General features: G+C 38.7%; 1 protein-coding gene across 2 annotated transcripts in view; it reads left to right on the top strand.

Annotated features, from left to right (window-relative positions):
• The window catches only part of aebp1a (AE binding protein 1a), a 25,149-nt gene extending 9,829 nt beyond the window's left edge, over positions 1–15,320 (top strand). The window contains exons 3-21 of one of the 2 annotated variants that reach the window (XM_080868039.1): positions 309–368; positions 774–848; positions 2,528–2,599; positions 2,722–2,781; positions 2,891–2,950; positions 3,805–3,882; positions 4,111–4,220; positions 5,545–5,684; positions 5,783–5,867; positions 5,964–6,108; positions 8,250–8,329; positions 8,472–8,595; positions 8,904–9,100; positions 9,811–9,984; positions 10,084–10,209; positions 10,300–10,546; positions 11,045–11,184; positions 12,746–12,845; positions 12,942–15,320. In XM_080868039.1, the coding sequence (XP_080724165.1) occupies positions 309–368; positions 774–848; positions 2,528–2,599; positions 2,722–2,781; positions 2,891–2,950; positions 3,805–3,882; positions 4,111–4,220; positions 5,545–5,684; positions 5,783–5,867; positions 5,964–6,108; positions 8,250–8,329; positions 8,472–8,595; positions 8,904–9,100; positions 9,811–9,984; positions 10,084–10,209; positions 10,300–10,546; positions 11,045–11,184; positions 12,746–12,845; positions 12,942–13,510 (2,642 nt within the window). In that variant the 3' untranslated portion in view covers positions 13,511–15,320. Of the gene's footprint in view, positions 1–308; positions 369–773; positions 849–2,524; positions 2,600–2,721; positions 2,782–2,890; positions 2,951–3,804; positions 3,883–4,110; positions 4,221–5,544; positions 5,685–5,782; positions 5,868–5,963; positions 6,109–8,249; positions 8,330–8,471; positions 8,596–8,903; positions 9,101–9,810; positions 9,985–10,083; positions 10,210–10,299; positions 10,547–11,044; positions 11,185–12,745; positions 12,846–12,941 lie in introns of both variants that reach the window. The other variant, XM_080868038.1, reaches the window with a different exon arrangement.
• The last annotated feature ends 5 nt before the right edge of the window (positions 15,321–15,325 follow it).

The raw sequence follows: 15,325 nt of genomic DNA, 5'->3' as shown, positions 1-15,325 counted from the left end.
GATGCTAGGGCACCCCACAGTGAAAAAACAAAATATATATATATGTATAGATAATTGTGTTTTTAAAGGTCTGCAAATAATTAATTAAATTCTTCTTTAAGAATATGGCAGTGAATGATGTTGCAGATCATCTATAATAACTGTACATAACAAATTACTTATTATGTGCATTTTAAGTACCTGTTATGAATATCAGTGGTTTTAGGTCCATAAAAGTTTATAGTGGAGCAAGTTCTTTACTTGGGACTTCCACTGGAGATTATTTGTTAAGATTGCAGCTTTTTAACCCTTTATTTTCGTGTTTGTAGCGATTCAACCTGTGACCCCAAAGGAGCGTAGGGGGGAAGAGCCTGTTGAGCCAGACCTGGGTAAGACTTTCACAGGTTATGAACTGGTCCTACGATTTTAAAACCTTCACCTGTTTAAGTACTTGAAGTAAAAGCCTGATTAAAACGTTTACACTAATACATATATTGAGTTTTAAAATTTCTTATACAGTAAATTGATCTCTAATTGTGGTCAGAAGTTAACATACAATCTTTTTTTTGTATGGATGACTTGCCAAAGACCTGTATTATTTGTAACACAAGTCAATTATATTAGTTAGACACACAGTTCTAATATAGTGGACATCTTGGCACTAGTTTTCAACTGCCTGATCAGAAGCAACTGGCGCTGGATAACTTATGTAAGAAACTCTTACATAAGCTGCCCTATTACTTGAAGTTAGAATTATACTACTAATAGTCTTCCTCTTTGTCTTTTCTATACAGATGACATGTTCAAGAAGCCAACATTTCCAACAAAAACCCACAGTGAGCTTGATGTTGACTACTGGCATCCCAGACGTATGTTCCATTAATATTATCTCACTGAGAGTCAGAACTTTCAACCAACCCTTGTATGACAAAGCTTACAAGGTCCAGTGAGAATACAATGACTGTCAAGATGAAAGATTTTAAAAAATGGCAGCAAAGGTTTTTGTCACAAATGAATTATTCAATCAAAAATGAACCCTTATCATAGATTATAAAAAAATGGCTACAGAAGTGTTAAGTTGTTTTGTTTATTTGAGCTTCTGGATAGGGATCAACTGCAGACTATATACAAATAGACAAAGGATGGCTGTGGTTGTAACCTTTCTGACATCACACATTCATTGACATCTCAGTATTTATATTTTGGCCTGAGCCGTGTTGTTTTGCAGAACTAGAAGTGACCATATTTGGACATGAGGTAGAAGGTGCATCCATAAACAGCACTACTTCAATGCACAGACAGGTACCTGCTTATTAACCTGATAATTAGCAAAGTAGCATAAATAGTGCATAAAATACAGGTACAGCAAGCCATATTATTTGATACTTAATGCCATTAAAATATTCTGAAAAGTTCAATGAATCAAATTACCAGAGGAAAGGCCTAACAGACAACTGTCAGCTACAGCTACCTGTATTAGCACACTTAACAAAGCCCCATAATTCTAACTTTGAGTTTAAAAAAACCAAATGGGTGAGTTTTTTTTTTTTTTAATTACCCGTACTACAATTGTTGTGAAGGAGGAAACTATCATAGATAGTTTTGTTTGTTTTGGGTTATTTTACAATGTGACTATAGATAGCCATCAATAAAAAATTTTTTATATCAGTATATAATGATATATTATAATTAAAAAGAGCACTACCCCCCGTAGAACAAGGTCTATGCTAAAATGTTGATGCTTTATGATGTTTTTATTACAATATGACTGCATCAGCCAATTATGGCATCATTGTGATGTTGCAGGGCATTGTATTGTATTGTGTTGTACAGCTCTATCAGGGCTGAACAAGGACAACAAAACTGGGCGCCTGGGATTTTTGGTCCAGGCAGCCCACAATGATCAGTCAAAACAGCCTAGACGGTTCATTAAATTACTTTAGTTCATTAAAATAATGACAATGCTGAGAGGTACTATCATCCCACCGAAAACAGATTATGGGTTCAAAGGTTAGGTTAATTTGTAATTCTAAATTGGCTATAGATGTGAATATGTCAACAAATGGTTGTGGTCTATGTTTAGCTCTGCAACAGACTTGTGACATGTCCTCTTGCTCTATGAGAGCTGGGATAGGCACCAGCTATCCAAATGAGCAAGAGAATGGATGGATGGAATATAAAACACAGTTTATTTTTAGGTCCAGGTGATAATGGATGAATTCATGCGATTGCCTCTCTTGACTGAACCACATGTAAGATATATTTCAAGTTCAGATATAATAAAGAATGGGCGTTTGAGAATTTAAAAGAAGGGAACTAACCCACAAAAGTTGATTCTGAATGATGCTCAATCAGTCCTTTGCATGACTGAGCATGCATCAAGACAACTTAGAGTTAAGTTCAAATCCATTCTGGTGGGAGTTTTTCTCCATTAATATTTCCACAGTAACATGGAACTTTTGTTCTGATTAAGATGTTTTCATTCGTTTTAAAGTTTTTATCATCTTCCAGCTAAAACAATAATGTCTGATTGCTATGTTCATAGCAGATGAGGTGCCTGGCAGATATCCTGATACGAAGAAAGATGTCACAACTCCTGAGGTCATCATGTACATACCAGGTATACAATGTCATACAGTGTAGGGCTGTGTTAATGGCAATGTGTCATTTTTAAAAAAAATTTATTTGGTGATGCAGAAACAAAAAACTCCAACTGAAATCAGATCTTTGCATCTCTTTCAGAGGAATCCACCACCGTTCCATATATTGGAGCCTGGTATGAAGAATATGACTACACTGATTGTACGTCTGCTTGCCACAAATAACTAATGAAGTGTAATATATAACATACACTGCAGCTCTTCATCATGACATTAAGATAATTTTTTACTTTTTGATTCCCTGACAACAGTGGCAGCTAAAAAACAAGAAGAAGAGGAGGAGAGAGCTCTAAAAGAAAAGGCCGAAAAAGGTTTATATTTATTGTTTGTTTTTTTACATTGATAAACATCAAAACTTTAACATCATCATGTTGTAAACCTTTACCACAAACCCCAGAAGAATATTAAAATTATACATTTCTCTTTCACTCTGTTTACATGTTCAATAGTAACAATACTTCATCACGGCCTTCTGTTTTTGTTTTTTAATTAAGAAACGAAAAAATAAAAAGTATAAAACCTGCCTCATGATAAAATATGGAAATAGTATTAGAACAACTCCATCAAAACTGATACAAGTAACCGTCCACTTCATTGTACAACAGAGCAAATTAAAACATTTACTCTAAACTGTTTAAAGATTAAGCTAGAGGATATGCTCCGTTTTTGAAGTGTTTTTAAATGACTTACATCTTGCTGGTTTTGCTCTTTTTATTTGAAATCTTGGCAGAAAAAAATGTAGCGTGACACTATTATTCTTACACCATCAGTGGTCTGTTTTTAATGAGAAAATAAATAATGAACTAGAATTCCAACAGCTGCCACAGTATCCTGTTGTGCATAGTTATGTAAAGCTCTGGGACTATTTAGGAGATATTATGGTGATATCAAAACATGCAGAAGAGGGTGACTGAAAGGATCAGTTTGATAACAGAGTTTTTCAGAACAATTTCCTGTAAAATCCAATGAAATGTGGAGGAAATTTACTCCTGATTACAAACTTAAATGCCCTGTATTTTAAAGTAAAAACAAATAATGGAACACAAGTGGAAATCAAGGTGCATATTATGAGCACATGTGGAAATAGTTTGTGTGGTGGCGGTGGTGGGCTTGAGAGCAAGTCCCTTTTTCTGACATTTACTATTTTTTTATTAATCTCTGAAAGCCGAAAGACTGAGGAAAAAGTGGGAGGAGGAGGAAGAGGAGAGACGTAAGCAGATCTCAATGCCAGCTGAACCAAAAAGTAAGAGAGTCTCTCTGTTTTGTTCACTTGTTTTTTAGTTTTAAACATTCACAGTAAAGACAGAGATTAATATAATATTAATAATAATGATAAGATCTGTAAAAAAACAAAACAATCAGCCTTATATTGAACTACAACATTTCTTTTACACTGTGTGTCTTTTTTAGTGTCTCTCAGCAACATTTGTTACACAGATTTTGTTGGTGTGTGCTCTGATTTCCCTCCCAGAATGTCCTCCTCTGGGCTTGGAGTCTCACCGGGTAGAAGATGACCAGCTGTTAGCTTCCTCTCAGTCTCATCATGGGTTCTCAGCTCAGAGGGGGCGCCTTAACATGCAGGTATACTCTAAATTCAGAACTTCCTTATCCGTATTAACCCACAACTGATATTCAGAAAAATCAACACAAAGTGCACTGGCCTTCACACAAAGGACCAAGAACCTTTCAGATGAAAATATAAAACCAAGTCACCTGAAAATTGGTAGAAAATTACAAGTTACAGTGATTTTAGTTACTGTCCTACCGTCATAAATAGACATGATATGTAGCTACTGTGTTTATGGCAGCTGTATTGAAGCACAAGAGTCAACCACTGACTAAAGCACTGTGGGGAATTTTTCATTACTTGGGATTGGGGAATGACATGCTTTTGGAGTTAGCTTTAAGCTGTCTTTAGAGGAACCCAATTTTCCAGCCCTGGAGATTTCCGCTTGTTATCCCAATGCCGCAACAGAGTGCAACACAAAGGATAATTTCATTTTGGTGTAATTTCCTTTAGGCAGCATGGTGGTGCAGTGGTAAAGATGGTTGCCTTACAGCAAAAAGGTTAGGAGTTTGACTCCACCATCTGACTGGGGTTTTTCTGTGTGGAGTGTGCATGTTCTCCTGTGGTTGCATGTGTTCTCTCCAGGTACTCCAGCTTCCTCCCACATTTTTAAAACACACAGTTAGTTGGGTTAGGTTAACTGAGGATTCTAAAATGCCCATAGATGTGAGTGGTTGTCTGTCACTCTGTGTTAGCTCTCCAAAAGACTGGCGACCTCTCCAGGGTGTACCCTGCTTCTTGCTCTGTGGTGGCTATGATAATCTCCAGCACCCCCCATGACCTTGATAAGGACAATGGATGGATGTTAATTTCATTTAATGAAACTATCTGTGTCATCCTAACTCTCCACTAATGCTGCACAGATTCGGAGAAACAAAGAGTGCACAAAACTGCATGATGCTTTCAGTTAAAACAAAACAACAACAAAAACATTCTTTTGTGAATCATCATGTTTTTATTCTCAGGACTAACAGAAAAAGCATGCAAAATAATACATAAAAGGTGCACACTGGGACTAATTTAACTCCCCCATAAAGATGGTATTTGATGACCTCACCCTTAATTAAGAATTTTTGCACCTCAGTATAAGTCAATAAAGACAACCATTAGAATAGTTTCCAGGTTTTTCCAAAGGTAGCTGCATGGACAGAGACAACCCTCAAAAACTTCCAATGTGCACTGAACCATTTTGTCCTATGAGAGGCCCTGAAATATGACAGAAGCCTCTCAGTTGAGAAAAGAGCTTCAATGATTACTCCTCGTAGGCTTTCAAGGAGTTATTCCATCATTTTATCAGGAAAACAATGTATTTTCAGCTCTCTGTGTGGTTGTGTACAGGGCTCTGACAATGATGAAGACCTGTATGGTGGTGCATGGTGTGCAGAGTCAGAGGAGCGAGAACACTGGTTTCAAGTTGATGCCCGCCGAGAGGTGGAGTTTACTGGGGTCATCACCCAGGGAAGAAACTCTGAGCTACAGTGAGTCCTACTCCATCTCCACATAATAAAACCTTGCACAAGTGCTGCTGTGTTTCATTAAAGTCAGTACTCAGTAATTTCTTTTGTTTTGATCCTAGTGAGGATTTTGTGTCGTCCTACTTTGTGGCCTTCAGCAACGACAGCAGAGACTGGACTTTACTACACGATGGCTACGCTGAATGGGTGATTGAGCCACAACTAATTATGAAAATGTTTTCGTAACAGTGAATTACACCTTTACACCTTCTCATTTCCTTCTCCTGTGATTCTCTCCTGCAGTTGTTCTATGGCAATGTGGATAAGGAAACACCAGTGATGAGTCAGTTTGCTACACCAGTGGTGGCACGTTACATCCGTATTCTGCCTCAGAGCTGGAATGGCAGCCTATGTCTCAGAGCCGAGATCCTAGCTTGTCAGCTACCCAGTTAGTATTTTTTTAAATAGTAATATTTTAAATTAAAATGTCAGACAAAACAAAGATTTAGTATGCATTAACTTGGATTCTATTACTGTCAAGTCAAATTTGCTGTGTGGCAGGCAGGAGGAAAGACCCAAATGAAGGACTCACAGACTGAATGATAAACTTAAAGCTCAGCTTTATTTGCTAGAAAATTTTTTCTAGAAAGTAAAACTAGGAAACATGAACTAGGAAAACTAAACCAGAAACAAGCAACGAGAACATGAGGTAGAAACACAACACGAAGGGATTGTGTACGACCCAACAGAAAGAGGGGAAGACTGAGGATTAAAATACTCATCGGAGTAATCAGGGAAGGGGAGATAGGAGAAACGCACAGCTGGAACTAATTAGGTAGGACTAAACTAAACATACTAACAAAGCACACAAGACTATCAAAGTAAAACAGAAAATAAGACAAGCATGCACAGACATGGAGTCAGAGACACGAGCTTAACACTACGACAGAGGGAACATAGAGATGAGGGACCAGGACAGGCACAGAGGCATGGACTAGACACTGAACAGAGGGAGCACGAAATCTAGACCTAAGAACTAAACTATTAACAACAATTCCACTGAAACATATGATAATAATAATCAAAATAGCACAACTAGTGAATCAGAACATAAACCATAATAAAGAATAATACCAAAACACAAAAAACTTGAAATGCTGGGTCAAAATGACCAAGAACCGTGACAATTATGGCTTGTTTTTACTGCTAATCCTCAAGGGTCAAATACTTTCCCCCCTGTCACAGGATGTAATATCTCAATAAATAAATAACTAAATCTTTGATTCTTTAAAGAGCTTTTTAACTTTTTATCTACTTTTAGTAGCTGTGTGAAAATTAATGTTTGAGGGTATATTTATGCAGAAATACATCAGTCTTAACATGTTCACAGACTTTTCACTTCATTTGTAGAAACTTGAAGTTTTCCAACCTTATGAGTCATGTTTTCTTCATTCCATAATACAGTATGTCACCTCATACTGGAAGGGGGGAAACAAGAAAAAAATTGTTCTTTTGCCAAAGTAAGAGTGGAAATACACAAAAGTCTGTTTCAGAATCATAGCATGAACCTCCTAACCGTGGTCCTTAAGTGTGCTACATAAGTGCAAGATAACTGCTTGTATTGCCACTAGCTTTAGGAAAGACACAACAATAACATCTACTCAGCAGCAGCTGAACGTTTTGACTGCAAAATATTGGTACTTACTCATAAGCTTGTATTTTAAATAGAAATATTAGGGTTTTTACTGTGTTATCTATCTGACAACTGAGGTTTAGGTTACTTTGAAGATCAAAATTTAAACATGTAGGTAAGTCAAAATAAGAGGGTTTGCTGTGGATTACTTCATGGGGTATGAATTTAAAACCATCAAAAGCTTCAGAATGCAACAAAATACCTCAGCCATTACGAGTGTTTTTATCAAGATGCGCTGTACAGCAGGCAGGTTTTGGACCTAGTATCCAGGATTCGAGAGGCAAAATGGGTAAAACTAAAACCCTAAAAAACGTATATATGAACATACCGAAAGTAACCAAAACTCAAAACCCTGGGTTCTAAAACCAGGGGTCCTAACTGTGATGGAATTTTCTGTTAATAAAGCAACACAATCAGCTGTGGCCAAGCTTTTTTAATTACTGCATGCAGCAGAGCTAACACACATCAAACATCACAGCTCCACAGTCATGAGAGCTCTGTCACTGGGACGTCTCAGCCTCTCTTTTATACATTCACACACAACTCCTGCATTGCTACAGTTATAACAGCTTCCTGTCTCAACCCCCGCTGTTGCTGGGCAGGGATTTTCTAACTAATTCTACAGTGAATTTCTAACCACATAAAACGTAATGTGAGAATAAACTAGAAATGATCTAAAACAGTGTTTTAATTCCCAATGATTACTTGTGCCAACACTAGACCTGTTAAACATTTTTGTTTATAAGCATATTAGGTACCCTTAAATAAATTAAATAAATTATAAATGCATAACAAATACTTAAAGTGGAGTAGTGTACTTGAAACTGAAATTAAAAACTTCTGCTTAGTAAAATATCTCCTTCCCACTCTGCTAATCTCTTTGCCAACTTTTTCAGGAAGCCACCACAGTGAGAATGAGGTCAACCCATCCGATGACCTGGACTTCAGACACCACAACTACAAGGATATGAGACAGGTCTGTTTCTCACTTGGGACACTATCAGTCTACTCCACAATGCAACATTTCAACCTTGCCTCTCTAGCAGTATGCCAAAACCTACAAAAGCAATAATGTTGCAGCAACCATCCATAAATGTGTTTTTCCTTCACTCTTCTAGATGATGAAGGTAATAAATGAGGAATGTCCCAACATCACCAGGATCTACAACATTGGAAAAAGCTCCCAGGGCCTGAAAATGTATGCCATGGAAATCTCCGATAACCCCGGGGAGCATGAGCCTGGTAGAGAGATCTATAATATTTTTACTTAAGTGTAATTCTCTCAGCTGAAGCTCATCTTAGAATTGCATAATTTACACAGATTATGGTTCACCGTGAGACACAGATCTGAGTGTCATTACACTTGTTGCTGGCAAAGTAATATTTTGTTTTTTTGACTTGTAGACATTGCATGATGTCTGTCATTTAATGTACATGTATAACGCTTTGCATCTTTACAGAGCAATGTAAATAGGTTTTACCACATTCAAGTGGCTCTTAGTCCAGAAAATAAATTGTTAGTTGCGTTAATATGTTGTCTTTTTGTTTAGGTGAACCAGAATTTCGTTACACAGCTGGCCTCCATGGTAACGAGGCACTTGGACGAGAGCTCCTCCTGCTGCTTATGCAGTTTCTATGTAAAGAATACAATGATGACAACCCAAGAGTCCGTCGCCTGGTGGATGGTGTTAGAATACACTTGGTGCCCTCACTGAACCCGGATGCTTACGAGCTGGCCTACGAGATGGTACAATCAAAGGCTTCAAACTTTGTTTAGTGGCACATACCGCAAACAATATGGAGAAAAGTGAAGCAATTGTGGAAGTGCCTTAAACCTACAAACTTTAATGTTCAACAAGGTTGTAAAAAAGGTCGAGCAGTCTGTGGAGAACAACCCTCGGTTCCATCAACTCATAGCTTATAGATACCATTTTTAGTGCAGAAGGACAATAAAATAGGTAACATTGTAAGTCAGGCCTTACTTCTTACTGACAAGTCACTACCATATGAATATCTAATATCTGCCAGTTTCATTGCTAAAAACATGCTAAAGGCTTAAAAATCCTAAGCTCAAGGTTTCATCAACAAGATTTCCCAAACCAGTATGATACATGATGATGCCTGTGTCCGCCTTTCAAAGTAACAGTGGCTGTAAACATCTTTTTGTTTACAGAGCCATAATCAGTATGAAATTTTTGATCCAAATTTAGTATCTCATACCAGAATTTCTAATTTCTTAAATTAGTTACATTAGTTTAGAATACAGTTTTTAATGTTTTTTTTAATTAAAGTTGTTTTCTACAAATCTTGCATTTATAAAAGGAATTTTGTTGCTTCGTCTCATGTCTGAGCCTACTTGTCTTCACCACAACTGACAGATTTTTCAAAACACTGTAGAAAAATTATTCAGAGATCCCAGAGAGCATGAATGACCTAACACCATCCTCACTCCTGCAGGGATCAGAGATGGGAAACTGGGCCCTGGGCCACTGGACTGAAGAAGGTTATGACATCTTCCAGAATTTCCCAGATCTAAACAGCATCTTGTGGGGAGCTGAAGACAGAGGCTGGGTGCCTCGTATAGTGCCTAATCATCACATCCCCCTTCCAGAAAACTTTTTGAATGGCTCTGTGAGTTTGTTTACCGTCCTTTGGGATTGTGTGTGTGTGTGTGTGTGTGTGTGTGTTTTAATTTACTACAAATTTATTAGCAATCTTTATCTCTTTTAGCTTGCAGTTGAGACAAAAGCTGTAATTACCTGGATGGAGCGCAACCCTTTTGTTCTGGGAGCTAATTTGCAAGGAGGCGAAAAACTGGTCACATATCCTTTTGACATGCAGCGCCCACCAATTTCTGTATGGCTCTTTTACTAAGAACACCTAACAAAAGCACTCTTTGGCAGCTGTACACTTGTATAATAACTCTATGCTGTCTTAATGTTTAAGCTAACTGACAACCGTCGTTGGAGAAATAATGCAGAAATGAACGAGGACACCTGGGCTCGCATTCAGCGCCAGAATGAGGGTGCTCTGAGGGAGACTCCAGACGACGCCATGTTTCGGTGGTTGGCAATGTCATATGCCCACAGCCATCTAACCATGACAGAGACCTACCGAGGTTCCTGCCATGGAGATGATATCACTGGAGGACAGGGGATCACTAACAGAGCCACCTGGAAGCCAGTGGTGGGAAGTAAGTGTTAACATGACACAGCAAAAAGGTCATAAATGAAAAATATTTCAGTCAAGACCATTAAGGGGTCTTTCTGTCTCAAATCATCACCTTAGAACATCTCCTGATCGACCATCTCCTGTTTGCATGAAAAGTTTATGGTCCAAAGTTTGACCATTTATAATTTTACAATATTGCTGGAAAATGTACATTTTTTATGTATCTTTCCTAATTTCTTACCATCATTGTGATGGTAAGAAAAACCAGTGAAAATGCCATGTCAAATGTCTTTATTAATATGACAATCATTATAAATGTTTAGGGTTGTTTATTAAAATGTTTATGCAAATCAGAAACAGTCGACCAGAATTCTATCACAAGATTTATCCTTAAATATCAAGGTTATCAAAAGGCTATTTTTCTGTTTCTCCAAAAATGGACAAATAAAATCATCTAAATAGCCAGATGATATTACAACTGAAGGAGAATATTTCCTCTAAAACACAATCTCCTCCACAGGTATGAATGACTTCAGCTACCTGCACACAAACTGCTTCGAGCTCTCCATCTTCTTGGGCTGTGATAAGTTTCCCCATGAGAGTGAATTGCCTCTTGAGTGGGAGAACAACCGTGAGGCTTTGTTGTCCTTTATTGAACAAGTGAGAATTTTATTTCATTATATTTACACTCAACAAAAATATAAACGCAACACCTTTGTTTTTGCTCCCATTCCCCATGGGATGGACGTAGAGACCTAAAATTCATTCCAGATACACAATATAACCATCCCTCCCAAACAGTGGTCACAAATCAGTCCAAATGTGTGGTAGTGGGCACATCTGCTATATTGAGATAATCCATCCCACCTCACAGGTGTGCCACATCAGGATGCTGATCTGACATCATGAGTAGTGCACAGGTGTACCTCAGACTGCCCACAACAAAAGGCCACCCTGGAATGTGCAGTTTTTTGTGCTATTGGGGGTCTGGGGACCCAGAACCAGTCAGTATCTGGTGTGACCACCATTTGCCTCATGCAGTGCAACACATTGTCGCATGGAGTCTATCAGATTGTCAATTGTGGCCTGTGGAATGTTGGTCCACTCCACTTCAATGGCTGTGCGAGGTTGTTGGATATTCGTGGGAACTGGTACACGCTGTCGTATACGCCGGTCAAGCACATCCCGAACATGCTCAATGGGTGACATGTCCGGTGAGTATGCTGGCCATGCAAGAACTGGGACATTCTCAGCTGCCATCTGCCCTGAACAATGTGAACCATGATTCATCCGTGAAGCGCACACCTCTCCAACGTGCCAGACGCCATCGAATGTGAGCATTTGCCCACACAAGTCTGTTACGGCGACGAGCTGGAGTCAGGTCAAGACCCCGATGAGGACGACGGGCATGCAGTTGAGCGTCCCTGAGACGGTTTCTGACAGTTTGTGCAGAAATTGTTTGGTTGTGCAAACCAATTGTTCCAGCAGCTGTCTGGGTGGCTGGTCTCAGACGATCTTGGAGGTGAACCTGCTGGATGTGGAGGTCCTGGGCTGGTGTGGTTACACGAGGTCTGCGGTTGTGAGGCCGGTTGGATGTGCTGCCATATTCTCTGAAACGCCTGTGGAGACGGCTTATGGTTGAGAAATGAACATTCAATGCACGGGCGACAGATCTGGTTGACATTCCTGCTGTCAGCATGCCAATTGCACGCTCCCTCATTGCTTGTGGCATCTGTGGCATTTTGCTGTGAGACAAAACTGCACATTCCAGGGTGGCCTTTTGTTGTGGGCAGTCTGAGGTACACTTGTGCACTACTCATGATGTCAGATCAGCATCCTGATGTGGCACACCTGTGAGGTGGGATGGATTATCTAAATATAGCAGATGTGCCCACTACCACACATTTGGACTGATTTGTGACCACTGTTTGGGAGGGATGGTTATATTGTGTATCTGGAATGAATTTTAGGTCTCTACGTCCATCCCATGGGGAATGGGAGCAAAAACAAAGGTGTTGCGTTTATATTTTTGTTGAGTGTAGTTAAAAATTATATTTTCATGTCAGTTGCTTATCTGCTTTAGTGGTAGCTGAACGCAAGCTTTTGTCACGAAAAGTCTTGTACATAGCAGCTTTGATATGTCATTGACAAACGTGGAAATTAATGTTTTCTACATGTGAAATTTCCTTAAGATTCACTGGGATGTACTTTTCTTGTGCAGGTACATCGCGGGATAAAGGGTATTGTGAGGGATATAGATGGAAATCCACTTCCCAACGCGACAATATCTGTTGAGGGGATACGGCATGATGTTAAAACTGGTAAACTATTTTATATAGTGTTTCAGATCATGAAGATCCAGTCATTCGTTTACAGCATTTTTTAACATGACCTTTTTTAATGTAACCATTGTATAGCTGTGGGCGGGGATTACTGGCGACTGCTAAATCCTGGGGAGTACAAGGTAACAGCCAAAGCTGATGGCTACACCCCTCAGACACGGCTCTGCATGGTGGGCTATGACTCCGGAGCAACACCCTGCAGTTTCACCTTAACCAAATCCAACTGGGATCGCATCAAGAAAATCATGGCACTCCACGGCAAAAGACCCATTCGACTCATCACCAAAGCGAATGTAGTGAAAACAACTGCAGCCAGCACTGTGGCAGCCCCCAGCATTGATACAGAGCTTGAAAATCCCGCCAACACTCACGACATTGCGCGACGTAGACGGCTGCGGCTGATGCGTATACGGAGGCTGCGTTTGCAGAGGTTACAAGCCAGCCTTAGAACCACCCCTGCGACTACAATGACAACAACCACCACCACAGCATCCACCACTCTACCACCTGAAACCAAGAGAACAACCTCATGGTATGACTCTTGGTTTCCTGTGGATGAATGGTCCACTGAAAACCCATTCGATAGTGTTGTCTTTGACTCAGTGCCCACACAGGACTATCCTTTTGAATACACTATAGACTGATTACTGCACATACAAACCCAGATCTATCTTATAGAAAGTCCTTACTAACCAAATCTGCTGCAAGATCACAGCTTTAAAACAAAACAACAAAAAAAAACCACAAAAAACATCTTTAATGATTTAGCTTGGACAAAATAAGACTTGTTGGCAGCATTGTGTATTGAGGGTTACATTCTTGGGAACAAATATTTCTTGGAGAGAGATAAAGAAGAAATGGAAGTCTCTGCTGAGCAAAGACTACACAGCACATGTTTAATTAGCTCTATGTTAAATTAAACATACAGTATGTTCAATAAGACAGGATTAGGTCTGTCTTCATTTTTTTAATGGCTTCATAGAATCATTTCTGGCTTCAATTAAACTGATTTATTGTACTGCTGAATGCATTGCATTAAAATGACGTTATTTTCTAAATTACTATAGTCTATGTATTTATTTATAGTTCAAAGAAGGTCCGTAACAGTTCACTCATGGGGAAATGTGCCACAGATGTAGATTGTAGATGTAGTTATTTATGTAATAATAATGGATTGCATTTTATATAGTGCTTTTCTAGACACTCAAAGCACTTTACAATTATTCATTCACTCTTCTTCTATTATCTTTCTATTATCTTCCTTTTATTCTCTATGTTACTTGTTAAGCACCTTGGCATACCCTTGGTTTTTAAGTGTGCTTTATAAATAAAGTTTATTATTATTATTATTTATCACTCTCACATTCACACACTGGCAAACCATAGTTGTAGCAGACTTTTTGCTTGTTTTTTGTTTGTTTTTTAATAAATAAACCTGTCTTTGATGGGAGACCAGAGTGCCAGACAAGCTACCCCTGACTTGGCTTTTACTGCTCCAAGATCAGTTACCATTACTACATACATATGCAAAAATAGATAGGAAATAGAGCTAAAATTAGCAAAATACTCTATGATATGAACAGGTTTTCTCTTATTAATTACCTTGAGCAACAGTTATGATGTAGAGGAGTAGAAAACATAGAAACCTTACTCTTACTGAAGTCACCTGCAAGCTTCATTTGTAAGCTGCATTGTAAAAGGAATTGGTGAGAGAGATTTTGAGAGAAATTTGCCTCAAAAGTGTTACAAATGTGTATAACATGATTGATGACAAGCCTAGAGTAAGATTTGCAAATGTGTGTGGTGATTTGTGTGTAACTTGAGGTCTCACAATGCTCCAATCCACACAAATACTAAACAAACTAATCATAAAACAGTTGCACAAACACATACAGCCAAACCTGAATAAACAGTGATCATTTATACCCAAATTTCTTCCAAAAAGCTTCCTGTGCATATAGATGTCTCCCTAATGCAAATATTCAATTGCGTATCCTTTTGTTTGGCAAATCGCTGAAACTCCTTCAGATTTAATAGTCGTCTGGCATGGACCTTGGTCTTCAGTTTTACAGAATATTAATAGGATTCAATTCAGGGCTTTGTGCAGGCCAGTCATTTAATTTGGCTCATCTGGATGTAGTTCTACACCAAGGGTGATCGTTTTGGCAGGTGAAGCGACCACCCAGAAAATAACTGGTTTACAAGTTACTTATAATCCTATGGAGTATTAGATTGACCCACTCAAGATCCTTACCCTCCATGAACTTTAGAGTTTAAATAAACCATACTTTTAACCTAAAAGCATTTTCAGATCAAAATTAACAACTACTAAGGACTTAGATTCTAGGTCTAAAAGGTTAGAAACCTCAGTTTTAGCCTCTGGGCTTCTGAGTCAAATACACAGAGAAAAGACAGAAGTCACGAGACAGACCAAATTATTGCCAAGTAACAAAGTACTA

Source organism: Rhamphochromis sp. 'chilingali', assembly GCF_963969265.1.
Source record: "Rhamphochromis sp. 'chilingali' genome assembly, chromosome: 2".
Classification (NCBI taxonomy): domain Eukaryota; kingdom Metazoa; phylum Chordata; class Actinopteri; order Cichliformes; family Cichlidae; genus Rhamphochromis; species Rhamphochromis sp. 'chilingali'.
This window is presented reverse-complemented; position numbering and strand designations above follow the sequence as displayed.